This window comes from Pristiophorus japonicus, chromosome 12 (genome assembly GCF_044704955.1).
Source record: "Pristiophorus japonicus isolate sPriJap1 chromosome 12, sPriJap1.hap1, whole genome shotgun sequence".
Classification (NCBI taxonomy): domain Eukaryota; kingdom Metazoa; phylum Chordata; class Chondrichthyes; family Pristiophoridae; genus Pristiophorus; species Pristiophorus japonicus.
Window position 1 is genome coordinate 170,296,619 of NC_091988.1, and position 13,486 is coordinate 170,310,104.

Consider the following 13,486-nt stretch of genomic DNA (forward strand, 5'->3'; position numbering starts at 1 on the left):
ATATCAGCAGAATAGAAATCACCCAAAAAAATCAATTTTACAACACTGAAATAAAAATAAATGATTACAGGTTCAAAATTAATTCAAATACAGTTTAACTAAACATTTAAAATAAAAATTTAATTTTTTGAAAAATAAATTTAAATGTTTTTAACCAGGTCAAAATTGACCTACACTAATTTGAAATGTAAGTGAAAGTTTAAATCATTTTTAAAATTTTATTTTAATATTTATTTAAACCTTTATGCTGGTAAAAGAAGGCCAATGCCTGCTTTTATCAGGCATAAGGGTTTGGTGGGTATTCGCTGGGCAGTAGTTGAGCAAATAGTTCAACTCTGTAGCAGCAAAAGTGAATTTCTAGCGGATGGGTAAGATCTGTCAAGGAGGAACTTGACAAATCGCAAGTTCCATGTTTTCGCGCATGTGCATCGTGTATACTGTCAGAGGCCCTGCACATAGTTTTATTTTTGTGACAAACGTTTGTGACAATTTTTTGACAAGTTTTATTGTTTTATTTGTATGAAATTGTTCTAAATCTGTGTTTCATTCATAATAAATATAGTGATAATGTTACAGTATTTAGTACAGCCATTATACTAACTAATGGTGCTTTATCACTTTAGAACTGAATAGTGTGATATTATACATTGACTTTATCTTTGGTTGCTTTTGTTGTAATTTCATGACAATAAAATAAGCTGTTTTAGAATTTTTTAATTGTAAAAATCAACCATTTCTTCTACAATATGGTATAATATTCCATCAAGATTGAACTAACATAGTAAAAAAAAATTAAAACGAGAAAGTCTAAGATTGCAAACTAAAACAACAACTTGCATTTATGTAGCGCCTTCGACATAGTAAACATTCTAAGATGCTTCAGATGAGCGTTATCAGACAAATTTTTAACAATTTATCAACTGTAGACTAATATTACTTAGGAAGCACAAAGCTGCTTTGAGAAGGTCTTATTGTAACTAATTAGGCAAGTTATATCCCACCAAATATTCATATACTTCGAACAAACAAAGACTTTGTGAGTTGAATCAAGAGTTTGCCAATTAACTGACACTTGGAATTACATTCCCTGTGCCCATACAGTGCTTGGTAACCTGCATTATTAATAACACTCTTTCCCCAAAGTACTGTCTACTTTAGTGCTGCCAATACGATATGCAGAAAATATACAAATGAATATAATAATGATAGCTGTAAGTTTCTTAGAGTAGATAACTTGCTATTCACTTATCATTATTCATGCTAAGATTGGTAAAATTTGTAGATTTGCATTAAATTACAGTTTGAACAGAATTTCAGAGAGTGCAGTGTAGATTTGTTACATGTCAATAATCACTTTTTAAAAAATAAGATGCTAACATTTAAAATAGTGCCTGTTTTGGTTATTAATTATAAAGCAGGTTGAGGAGTGTAGATACAAAGTTCAGATCGTGGTCAGTTTTATGCTTTTTATGACGTATTTAAAATTAAACACATGCTGGGAATTAACGTAGAGCTTTTCCTACTCTGTAATTTTGATGGAAACCATGTTTCTGCCACAGTTACCATAGCTGGGTTAATTTTAACTTTTGGTCAGCCGACTGGCAGAGACTGCACCTGCAGCCCACCCATTTCTGCATCGAAGAGGCCAGAAAACTGGCCTCATTTAAAGGGAAGCGGTTTGCTGCCCACCCCAAATGAGTGCCCAATGCAGCTACTGAAGGAACGTCTGGACTGTCTGGGGGTGGGGCGGGAGTGGGGGGGTTGAGGGGGGTGATCGTGTTGGTGAAGGAGGAGGCAGCCTGGGGAGGCAGCAGCCCAGACTATTTCTGTGAGACCCAGAGGAGCCTAATATACATATTTGAGGAGGCTAACATCTGCTTTGAGTGTACGGCCGACACACCAAAAGAATAGAATCTGCAAATTTAGCAGGGGGACCAACACTTGCGCAGATTGAGCACATGGCCATGTGGCTGCGTAGTTGTCTGAAGTTCCCGCACTTGCCGGTTTCTCAATAGAAAAACCGTGCATGTGCGAAAGATTGAATTGGCCGCACGGCCCCTTAAAGGGGCCGCACACCCAAAATGAAATTAGAGGGAACATTGGTCGTCGCCTCCCAAATCTGTGCCCATCTTTCCTGCAACTCTGTGTTTGAACTTCTCCAATCAGGTTAGCAGGTTATCACCCCTGCCACCGTACTGAAACGGCTCTAAACAAAGTTAAAAATGACATTCTATGTGACTGTGACCATGATTCACTATCTCTTCGCATCCCTGCAGTTTTTGAGACAATTGAGACAGCCTCCATTGCCTCTCCTCCATTGTTTAGCTGAGTGGGGCTACATATCCAGTCATAGCCAGAGAACTTCCTGCAATGGCTTCTCTTCCTACCCCCGCACTGGTTTCTCCGGCTTGCCCCAAGGATTTATCCTTGGCCCGCTCCTGTTTCTCATTTACATGCTACCCTTTGAATGAGCCACAATTTCATAGAAACATAGAAACATAGAAAATAGGTGCAGGAGTAGGCCATTCGGCCCTTCGAGACTGTATCACCATTCAATATGATCATGGCTGATCATGAATTTCCGTACCCCATTCCTGCTTTCTCGCCATACTCCTTGATCCCTTTAGCCATGAGGGCCACATCTAATTCCCTTTTGAATATATCTAACGAACTGGCCCCAACAACTTTCTGTGGTAGAAAATTCCACATGCCCATAACTCTCTGAGTGAAGAAGTTTCTCCTCATCTTGGTCCTTAATGGCTTACCCCTTATCCTTAGACTGTGACCCCTGGTTCTGGACTTCCCCAACATCAGTACATTCTTCGTGCATCTAACCTGTCCAATCCTGTCAGAATTTTATATGTTTCTATGAGATCCCCTCTCATTCTTCTAAATTCCATTGACTACAAGCCTAGTCGATCCAGTCTTTCTTCATATGTCAGTCCTGTCATCCTGGGAATCAGTCTGGTGAACCTTCGCTGCACTCCCTCAATAGCAAGAATGTCCTTCCTCAGATTAGGAGACCAAAATTGTACACAATATTCAAGGTGTGGCCTTACCAAGGCCCTGTACAACTGTAGAAAGACCTCCCTGCTCCTATACTCGAATCCTCTAGCTATGAAGGCCAGCATGTCATTTGCCTTCTTCACCGCCTGCTGCACCTGTATGCCAACCTTCAATGACTGATGTACCATGACACTCGGGTCTTGTTGCACCTCCCCCTTTTCCAATCTGTCACCATTCATATAATAATCAGCCCTCCTGTTTTTACCACCAAAGTGGATAACTTCACATTTATCCACATTATACCGCATCTGCCATATATTTGCCCACTTACCTAACCTGTCCAAGTCACCCTGCAGCCTCTTAGCATCCTCCTCACAGCTCACACTGCCACCTAGCTTAGTGTCATCTGCAAACTTGGAGATATTATATTCAATTCCTTCGTCTAAATCATTAATGTATATTGTAAATAGCTGGAGTCCCAGCACTGAACCTTGCGGTACCCCACTAGTCACTGTCTGCCATTCTGAAAAGGACCCATTTATTCCTAATCTCTGCGCTTCCTGTCTGCCAACCAGTTCTCTATCCACGTCAGTACATTACCCTCAATACCATGTGGTTTAATTTTGCACACTAATCTCTTATGTGGGACCTTGTCAAAAGCCTTTTGAAAGTCTAAATACACCACATCCACTGGCTCCTCTTTGTCCACTCTGCTAGTTACATCCTCAAAAAATTCTAGAAGATTTGTCAAGCATGATTTCTATTTCATAAATCCATGCTGATTTAGACCAATTAAACATTTGGAAGACTGAAGTCACTGCACAAACTCAGTTCCCTCATCACCAATGTTCCCTCTAATATTGTTTTAGCTTGCGCAATCCCTTTAATGTTTTTCTATTGAAAAGCCAGCTCACCGGCTGTGCAGGATCTGCAGAGCGCTGCGCAGCCGCGCAATTTACAGGGAACTTTGCTCACCACCGTTTTGAACTCCCTCCCTACTCATTGTCTCAAACTGAACCAGACTATTCTTATCTTCACCACCCAATTTGATCCTGAGCTGAGAACATCATAATCCTCTCCAGGATCGTCTACTTCCAACTCCGCACATGCCTCAGCCCTTCTGCTGCAAAAACCCTCAACCTTGCTTTTGTTATCTCCAGACCCAACTATTCCAGTGCTTTCCTGCTTGGCATCCCATCTTCCATTCTCCCTAAATTTGAGTTGATCCGCATTCTAACTCACAAGTCCCACTCACAAATCACCTCTGTGCTCGCTGACCTACACTGGCTACCAGTCAACCAATGCCTCTTTCTTAAAATTCTCATCCTCATGTTCTACTCACACCATGCCTTCACCTCTCCCTATCTTTGTAACTATCTCCTACACTACAACCCTCCATGAACTCTGAATCCCCCAACTCTGGCCTCTTGTGCATCCCCCATTCCTTTTGCCCCACCTTCGGCAGCCGTGCCTTCAGCTGCCTAGGCTCTAAACTTTGGATTTTCTCCATAGCTCTCCTCCTTTAATACCCTCCTTAAATACCCTCCTTAATGCCTACCTCTTTGACCAAGCTTGTAGTCAGCTGTCCTATAACCTCCTTCTTTGGTTCAATGTCAAGTAATGCCTAATTATGACGTTGTGACGCATCCTGGGTTGTTTTCCTATGTTAAACATGCTATATAAATCCAAGTTGTTGTTGTCGTCTGGTACAAATTTTGAGAGTCTGGTGGTTTGCATAAGTCTGTTTTTATCATTGATGACTAAATCCTAAATGATAACAGTTACCATCAGCAACTTTCAGATTTTCATATATGTGCAAATTAACAGGACCCCCCCCCCTCCACAGAATCTGGGATATGCACTATGTGGCCCACAAAAAAAAAAGTTTGGACATTCCTGATTTATCTGACCTGAATTTCTTGGTGCTGACACTAACTGCATCAAATAATTTGCTCACCACCAACACTGATAGCTCCTCAATTTGTAGCATGAAAACAAATGTTCTCATTTTAATAGCAAATATAATGCATGGCAAATTCTGTATTTCCAAAGAGAAATCATTTTTAATAAAGGAACAGAAATGAAAGCATCTTGACTTGGATGAAGCAATTGTGTGGGGTGGATTTGGCCACTGGGTCTTATGTTGTGCACACTACATCTATCTATAAAAAACCTTTTTTTAATCTTGAGTTCCCTGTAGTAATATGCATTATTTACATGTCTGTATTAATAACTGTATATGTGTCATATATATTAGCTTTGTGTACTCAAACAAAACCCCACAGGGAAATCAAATACTTTTGTCTGCCCTAACTAAAGGAATTGTATGATAAATGAATAAAGCAAGGAAACATTTCTGTATTTGGCTTCATAATATTTTAGGTGTTGTAGCTTGCAGTAGAAAAAATACCAAATAAAACAATTCCGAGTCTTAGATAGCAGACACACAGTTATCATTACAAAGAAAGCAAATGGATAAACTAAACGGCAATACATTTTATTCTGTTAATAATATACCTTATTCTAGAAGTACTCTGATTAAAATATGTTAAGTGATTCTGAAGGACCAGATATTAGGCAAACTACTAATTTGATATGCCAAACAGCTGAAACTGACAGATTTCAATTACATGAATTCTGGGTTAATCTCTTTCCAATGTAAAAGTCAAATGAATGTTGTTATTTCCCTCTGATTTATACACAATTCGTATAAGAGATGTGCATTACTATATTTTTAATGATAGAGTTTTATGACCATTTAGTACTTAGTGTGGAGTCTTATTCCAGTGACATAGTGAATTATCTCTCACCAAAAATGGAACCACATTTGTTAACTCCCCATTAATAACCAGACTCCATTAAAGGATTTCTGCCATCTTAGTTTTAAATCGTTATTCCTTAATAATATGAGTGATGTTCTCAATAATTCTTCAATTAAGTGCAGAGTTTGCACAATGCTGTGCATCAATAGACACACAAAGACCTAAAATATAACTGATAATTGTTGTTTTATTGCAAAAGAAATGTAGAACTTGCATGTTTATCAGATCATGACCCCCTGCTTTGTGATGTAGTTTGCTTTTTAATTATGTGTTTATAATAACTGAACATATTGCGGTAAGAGAACTTTACAAATAAAGCTGAGTCTTGTAGCTTTGTAAAGGAAATACATATAAATACCTATTCTCTAATTGTAGAACAAATTATAAAGGGCATAGACCACCCCTGTCTTAACAAACTGCTCTTTTGTGTGTAGCTCTGCAATATTAGTGCCACTTGTCACTTCAAGCAACAAACAAATACCCGGAAGACAGTCACCACTTAAAATGTTCTCCTTGCATAGCAACAACTGAAAGATCCTTCTGCTTCTCTACTTAGTAAGAGCATTCAACCATGAAAATGAAAAGAAATGGCGGGGAGAGTCAGTTGTGCTCGGTTCACAACTTGTCATCTGTTGCACTGTGCTTTCTGTAGCAGAACCTGGGCTTTCCATCTGGGGAAAAAAGCAAAGTAGCTCCATGGAAAGTTTGAGATTTGCACATTTTAAATTTTTAAATATTCACTGCAGCTCAAGGAAATTAACTTTCCAAAACTAAACTGTATCACATCATCAAATACATCAATAATCTGAACAAGTACAGACGTACAAAAATATTTACTATTTAATTGGGTCGGAATTTGTGATCAGTGGCAAAGCAAAGTCGCTCGCCGCTGGCCCCGAAGTAAGCTTCACACAGAGATCTCACAATCCCTGTGTCGAGAATTTTGGATTTACCGATAAATAATTGAGATCAATGGAGTATAGGGGGAATCCCATAGTGCGAGCATCTGTGACTTCAACAAGTTGTCTAAGCAGCCAATTAAAACACAGAATTCTCACAGACAGCAAAGCAGGAAGTGGGTAAGCTCCCCAAAATTCTAACTTTTTAAAAATGTTAGAGTGAGCAAAACAAAGATTGGGGTTCTCACATGGGGAAAAGGTAAACCTGAAATAAACATGAACAAACGTTAAAAACATTTAAAAAAAATTTAAGTTTCTTAGAAATTTAATTTTTTATTAAAATGGATACATGTGACACTGCACAAAATAAAAATTCATTTTTTAGGCCCATAACCTTTGTTAAGCAGTCAATATGCTGTTAAAACCCCAGTTATACTTAATCCCTTTGGGTTTAACTTTTAGTGGGGAATTTAACTGTGGTATTACTGCGGAAGAGTCAAAGTTTTTGTCAGTTTCCCTAATCTGAAGAGATTTATTGGATTGCTGGCTCTGTGGGTGAGGGAGGCTAGGGGTTGTGGGTGGGGGTGGGGGTGGGGGGGGGGGAAGACACAGTGGAGCTTGCGGAGGAGCAGTGAATGACACACCACAACTTCAGGATTTCCGCATTAGGCTGTGCACGCGCTAAATCCTGAAGTTGCGGTCAGTTTCAAAAGCGAAATGACAGTGAACGCTGCCAGTTCACAATCATTGGGACTGCAAATTCCAACTTGGAATTTGCAGTCCCAATGATTGTGAACTGACAGTGTTCATTATCTAAATTTAAATGTTCAAATGTTAGTTCTAAGAATTATACCTTTTAAGGTGTGACAAATGACAATACATTCACTATGTATGAAATTAGACATTTGCAGCTGTGAAATTATGTTCAGGATAATTATCAATTGAAGGAACATTTATTAATATTCAAACATCAGGACAAATGGTAGAGGATGGCTTTCCAAAGTTTGTTATGAACATAAAACAACATTTATTGACATTCAAACCATGGAATAAATAGAATGAAACAAAAAGGGTTTTTCTAAAGTGTAATATGGACATAAAACAACATTATTTGTTATATTGCTGTTTATTGCTTGTTAAAAAATCTGGAATAATTGTGCACTGTTACCTTCTTCATTAAAAGTCCATTCAACCCTTCCATGCACAAGCCATGTATTCAATCCTATTCCAAAGGTTGAGAAGAATGACCATCAGTGCCAATAAAGAAAGGCAGAAGCCTAGTGCCTAGTGAAGAATAACAGAGCAGTACTGCATACATTGGAATGAAGACAAATGACAATGTAGAGACCATTTAATCCTTGCACCAAAAAGCACTATTTGATGTAAGTATTGAAATCTTGGATAATTTTACTATTTAAACATATTTTAATAAATATTTTAAGGTTTCCATCTCCTTAAATAATAAAGTAGAGAGACAAACTGCTTTCAAATTTCTGCTGAAGCTCCTCTATAAGCAACCTCTAAGAAATATTTAATGATTCAAAGTGACTTTCCCATTTTCTTTCCTCAAAATGTCTGGCTTCAATCAGCACCTTCAACTTGCAACCCAGACAAGAGCAGAACTCTCATTTTACCACTCTACTGCATAGAGTATTAATACATCCACCCTACTTTGCAGTTTGCTGTATGAGATAGTTCACTGTATTTCTTAATAGGTAATTTGTTATTTCTATGCAGAGGGCATAGCTTTAAGATTGGCATGGAGTTTTTTATTTGGCACTCTAAACCATGAGCCAATATGTGATGCAGCATTGTGTGGTGCTCAATGGAAATTCAACTAATTTAAAACCATTACAAACAATATTCTGGGGGAACATTAGAAAGGAATGGCCAATCAAAATAACAATGCTAACATGACCATTTCCCTCACTTGGGCATGCCTGATTACTAAATCTAAAAATAATGTTTGGGACTCATCCTGGGTCATGGCAAGACTATTTTGCTGTTCGTTTGCTATGGCATGGGTTGGTAATTGGTTAGCAGATAGGAGACAGAGTAGGGATAAAGGGAATTGGCAGTAAACAAGAGGTTCCCCAGGGAGCCTCAGTTTTTCACTATATATATCATTGACTTGGATGACATAATAGAGAGTTGTTATATCGATGTTTGCAGGTGACACTAAGTTAAGAGGCACAGTAAGTTGCATGGATAGGAGCAGGAAGTTACAAAGGGACCTAGGCAGACTAAGCGAGTTGACAAAACTATGGTAGACGGAATTCAATGTGGGGACATGTGAGGCAATCCACTTTGGATCTGTGAAAGAAAAATCTGACTACTTTCTTAATGGTCAGAGACTATTAAACTGTGTAGAAATAAATGGATTTGAGTGTCCAAGCACACAAATCAATAAAAGCTAGTGCACTGCAAAAGGTAACCAAAAAGCCAAATGGAACAAAGGCAAAATACTGGAAATGCTGGAAATCTGAAGTAAAAACAGAAAATGCTGAGAATACTCAGCAGGTTAGGCAGCATCTGTGGAAAGAGAAACAGAGTTAGCGTTTCAGGGTATAGCAAAGGCTATGGGGTCCGACAACATCCTGGCTATCATGCTGAAGAATCGTGCTCCAGAACTAGCCACGCCTCTAGCCAAGCTGTTCCAGTACAGCTACAATACTGGCATCTACCAGACAATGTGAAAAATTGCCCAGGTATGTCCTTGCCACAAAAAGCAGGATAATTCCAATCCAACCAATTACCACCCCATCACTCTACTCTCAATCATTAGCTAAGTGCTGAAAAGTGCCATCAACGGTGCTATCATGCGGCACTTACTCACCAATAACCTGCTCAATGATGTTCAGTTTGGGTTCAGCTAGGCCTACTCTGCTCCACACCTCATTGCAGCTTTGGTCCAAACATGAACAAAAGAGCTGAATTCCAGAAGTGAGGTGAGATTGACATCAAGGCTGCATTTGAGCGAGTTTCAAGGAGCCCGAGTAAGATTTTAGCAAATGGAAATCAGGGAGAAAACTTTCCACTGGTTGGACTCATATCTAGCACAAAAGAAGATAATTGTGGTTGTTGGAGGTCAATCATCTCAGCCCCAGGACATTGCTGCAGTAGTTCCCTAGGGCAGTGTCCTAGGCCCAACCATCTTCAGCTGCTTCATCAATTACCTTCCCTCAATCATAAGGTCAGAATTGGGGGTGTTCGTAGAAGATTGCACAGTGTTCTGTTCCATTCGCAATACCTCCGATAATGAAGCAGTCCATGCCCGCATGCTACAAGACCTGGACAACATTCAAGTTTGGGCTAATAAAAGGCAAGTAACATTCGCACCATACCAGTGTTGGTAATGACCATCTCCAACAAGAGAGAGTCTAACCACCACCCCTTGCCATTCAACGGGACTACCATCATCAAATCCCCCACCATCAACATCCTGGGAGTCACCATTGACCAGAAACTAAACTGGACAGCATTGTGGGAGTACCTTCACCTCTCGGATTGCAGTGACTCAAGAAGGCGCCTCACCACCACATTCTCGAGGACAATGCAGGATGGGCTATAACACTGACATCCCATAAATGAATCTTAAAAACATATTTAAATTTTGAAGATTTGTGCTGTACTGTTTAAATACACAGCACCTCCCAAAAAAACACAATTCTATTACCATTTCATTTCATTAAAAAAATATTAAATATTAAATATCAATGACTGCAATGGTTCAAGAAGGCAGCTCACCACCACCTTCTCAAGGGCAGTTAGTGATGTGCAATAAATGTTAGCCTTGCCAACGACACCCACATCCCATAAACTGAATAATAAAAAAAGCTTGTTGACCTGTCATCAGAACTAATGAAAGGCTAATGGAATCTTGGCCTTTATCTCAAGGGGGTTGGAAGTCAAATTTGAGGAAGTGATACTTCAGTTGGAAGGGGTGCAGCACAGATTCACCAGAATGATACCTGATTGCAGTCATTGATATTTAATATTTAATATTTTTTTAATGAAATGAAATGGTAATAGAATTGTGTTTTTTGGGAGGTGCTGTGCATGCAATATTTAAAAAGTACAGCACAAATCTTCAAAATTTAAATATGTTTTTAAGATTCATTTATGGGATGTCAGTGTTATAGCCCATCCTGCATTGTCCTCGAGAATGTGGTGGTGAGCCGCCTTCTTGAATCACTGCAATCCGTGAGGTGAAGGTACTCTCACAATGCTGTCCAGTTTAGTTTCTGGTCAATGGTGACTCCCAGGATGTTGATGGTGGGGGATTTGATGATGGTAGTCCCGTTGAATGGCATGGGGTGGTGGTTAGACTCTCTCTTGTTGGAGATGGTCATTGCCTGGCACTGGTATGGTGCGAATGTTACTTGCCTTTTATTAGCCCAAACTTGAATGTTGTCCAGGGCTTAAGTGGTTAAATTATAAGGACAGGTTGCATAAACTTGGCTTGTATTCCTTTGAGCTTAGAAGGTTGAGGGGTGATCTTTTGAGGCATTTAAGGTGATTTGATATGGTAGATACAGAGAAATTATTTCCGTTGATGGAGGAGTCCAGAATAAGAGGGCAGAATTGTAAATGGCAGGTGATTTAGGAATGGAATCAGGAAGTGCTTTTTCATGCAAAGGGTAATGGAAATCTTGAACTCTCTTCCCAAAAATTCTGTGGCTGCTAGAACAATCAAAAATTTTGAAGAACTGAGATTAATATTTTTTGTTTGGTAAGGTTATCAGGGGATATGGAATAAAGGTAGGTAAATGAAGTTGAAGTACACATCAGCTATGATGAATTGAATGGCGGAATGTGCCTCAATGCGAGTATTCGGAATAAGGTGGACGAATTAACTGCGCAGATAGCAGTTAACGGATATGATGTAATTGGCATCACGGAGACATGGCTCCAGGGTGACCAAGGCTGGGAACTCAACATCCAGGAGTATTCAACATTTAGGAAGGATAGACAGAAAGGAAAAGGAGGTGGGGTGGCATTGCTGGTTAAAGAGGAAATTTATGCATTAGTAAGGAAGGACATTAGCATGGATGATGTGGAATCGGTATGGGTGGAGCTACGGAATACCAAAGGGCAGAAAACGCTAATGGGAGTTGTGTACAGATCACCAAACAGTAGTAGTGAGGTTGGGGACAGCATCAAACAAGAAATTAGGGATGCGTGCAATAAAGGTACAGCAGTTATCATGGGCGACTTTAATCTGCATATTGATTGGGCTAACCAAACTGGTAGCAATGCAGTGGAGGAGGATTTCCTGGAGTGTATTAGGGATGGTTTTCTCGACCAATATGTCGAGGAATCAACTAGAGGGCTGGCCATCCTAGACTGGGTGATGAGTAATGAGAAAGGACTAATTAGCAATCTTGTTGTGCAAGGCCCCTTGGGAAAGAGTGACCATAATATGGTAGAATTCTTTATTAAGATGGAGAGTGACACAGTTAATTCAGAGACTAGGATCCTGAACTTAAGGAAAGGTAACTTCGATGGTATGAGACGTGAATTGGCTAGAATAGACTGCCGAGTGATACTTAAAGGGTTGATGGTGGATAGGCAATGGCAAACATTTAAATATCACATGGATGAACTTCAACAATTGTACATCCCTGTCTGGAGTAAAAATAAAACGGGGAAGGTGGCTCAACCGCGGCTAACAAGGGAAATTAAGGGTAGTGTTAAATCCAAAGAAAAGGCATATAAATTGGTCAGAAAAAGCAACAAACCTGAGGACTGGGAGAATTTTGTAATACAGCAGAGGAGGACAAAGGGTTTAATTAAGAGGGGGAAAATAGAGTACGAGAGGAAGCTTGCTGGGAACATAAAAACTGACTGTAAAAGCTTCTATAGATATGTGAAGAGAAAAGGATTTGTGAAAACAAACATCGGTCCCTTGCAGTCAGATTCAGGTGAATGTATAATGGGGAACAAAGAAATGACAGACCAGTTAAAATAATACTTTGTTTCTGTCTTCATGAAGGAAGACACAAATAACCTTCCGGAAATACTAGGGGACCGAGGGTCGAGTGAGAAGGAGGAACTGAAGGAAATCCTTATTAGGCGGGAAATTGTGTTAGGGAAATTGATGGGATTGAAGGCCCATAAATCCCCGGGGCCTGATAGTCTGCATCCCAGAGTATTTAAAGAAGCTGCCCTAGAAATAGTGGATGCATTGGTGATCATTTACCAACAGTCTATCGACTCTGGATCGGTTCCTATGGACTGGAGGGTAGCTAATGTAACACCACTTTTTAAGGAAGGAGGGAGAGAGAAAACACGTAATTATAGACCGGTTAGCCTGACATCAGTAGTGGGGAAAATATTGGAATCAATTATTAAAGATGAAATAGCAGCGCATTTGGAAAGCAGTGACGGGATCGGTCCAAGTCAGCATGGATTTATGAAAGGGGAAATCCTGCTTGACAAATCTTCTAGAATTTTTTGAGGATGTAACTGGTAGAGTGGACAAGGGAGAACCAGTGGATGTGGTGTATTTGGACTTTCAAAAGGCTTTTGACAAGATCCCACACAAGAGATTGGTGTGCAAAATTAAAGCACATGATATTGGGGGTAATGTATTGACATGGATAGAGAATTGGTTGGCAGACAGGAAGCAGATAGTCGGGATAAATGGATCCTTTTCAGAATGGCAGGCAGTGACTAGTGGGGTGCCGCAGGGCTCAGTGTTGGGACCCTAGCTATTTACAATATATATTAATGATTTGAATGAGGGAATTGAGTGTA

General features: G+C 39.6%; 1 protein-coding gene across 2 annotated transcripts in view; it reads right to left on the reverse strand.

The window, feature by feature from the left end:
* Nucleotides 1–804: 804 nt before the first annotated feature.
* Nucleotides 805–13,486, reverse strand: part of LOC139277549 (enolase-phosphatase E1-like) — a 51,286-nt gene continuing 38,604 nt past the window's right edge. Inside the window, exons 10-11 of one of the 2 annotated variants that reach the window (XM_070896141.1) lie at nt 7,896–8,011; nt 6,421–6,499 (exon numbers count right to left, since the gene is read on the reverse strand). In XM_070896141.1, the coding sequence (XP_070752242.1) occupies nt 7,916–8,011 (96 nt within the window). In that variant the 3' untranslated portion in view covers nt 6,421–6,499; nt 7,896–7,915. Of the gene's footprint in view, nt 6,500–7,895; nt 8,012–13,486 lie in introns of both variants that reach the window. The other variant, XM_070896140.1, reaches the window with a different exon arrangement.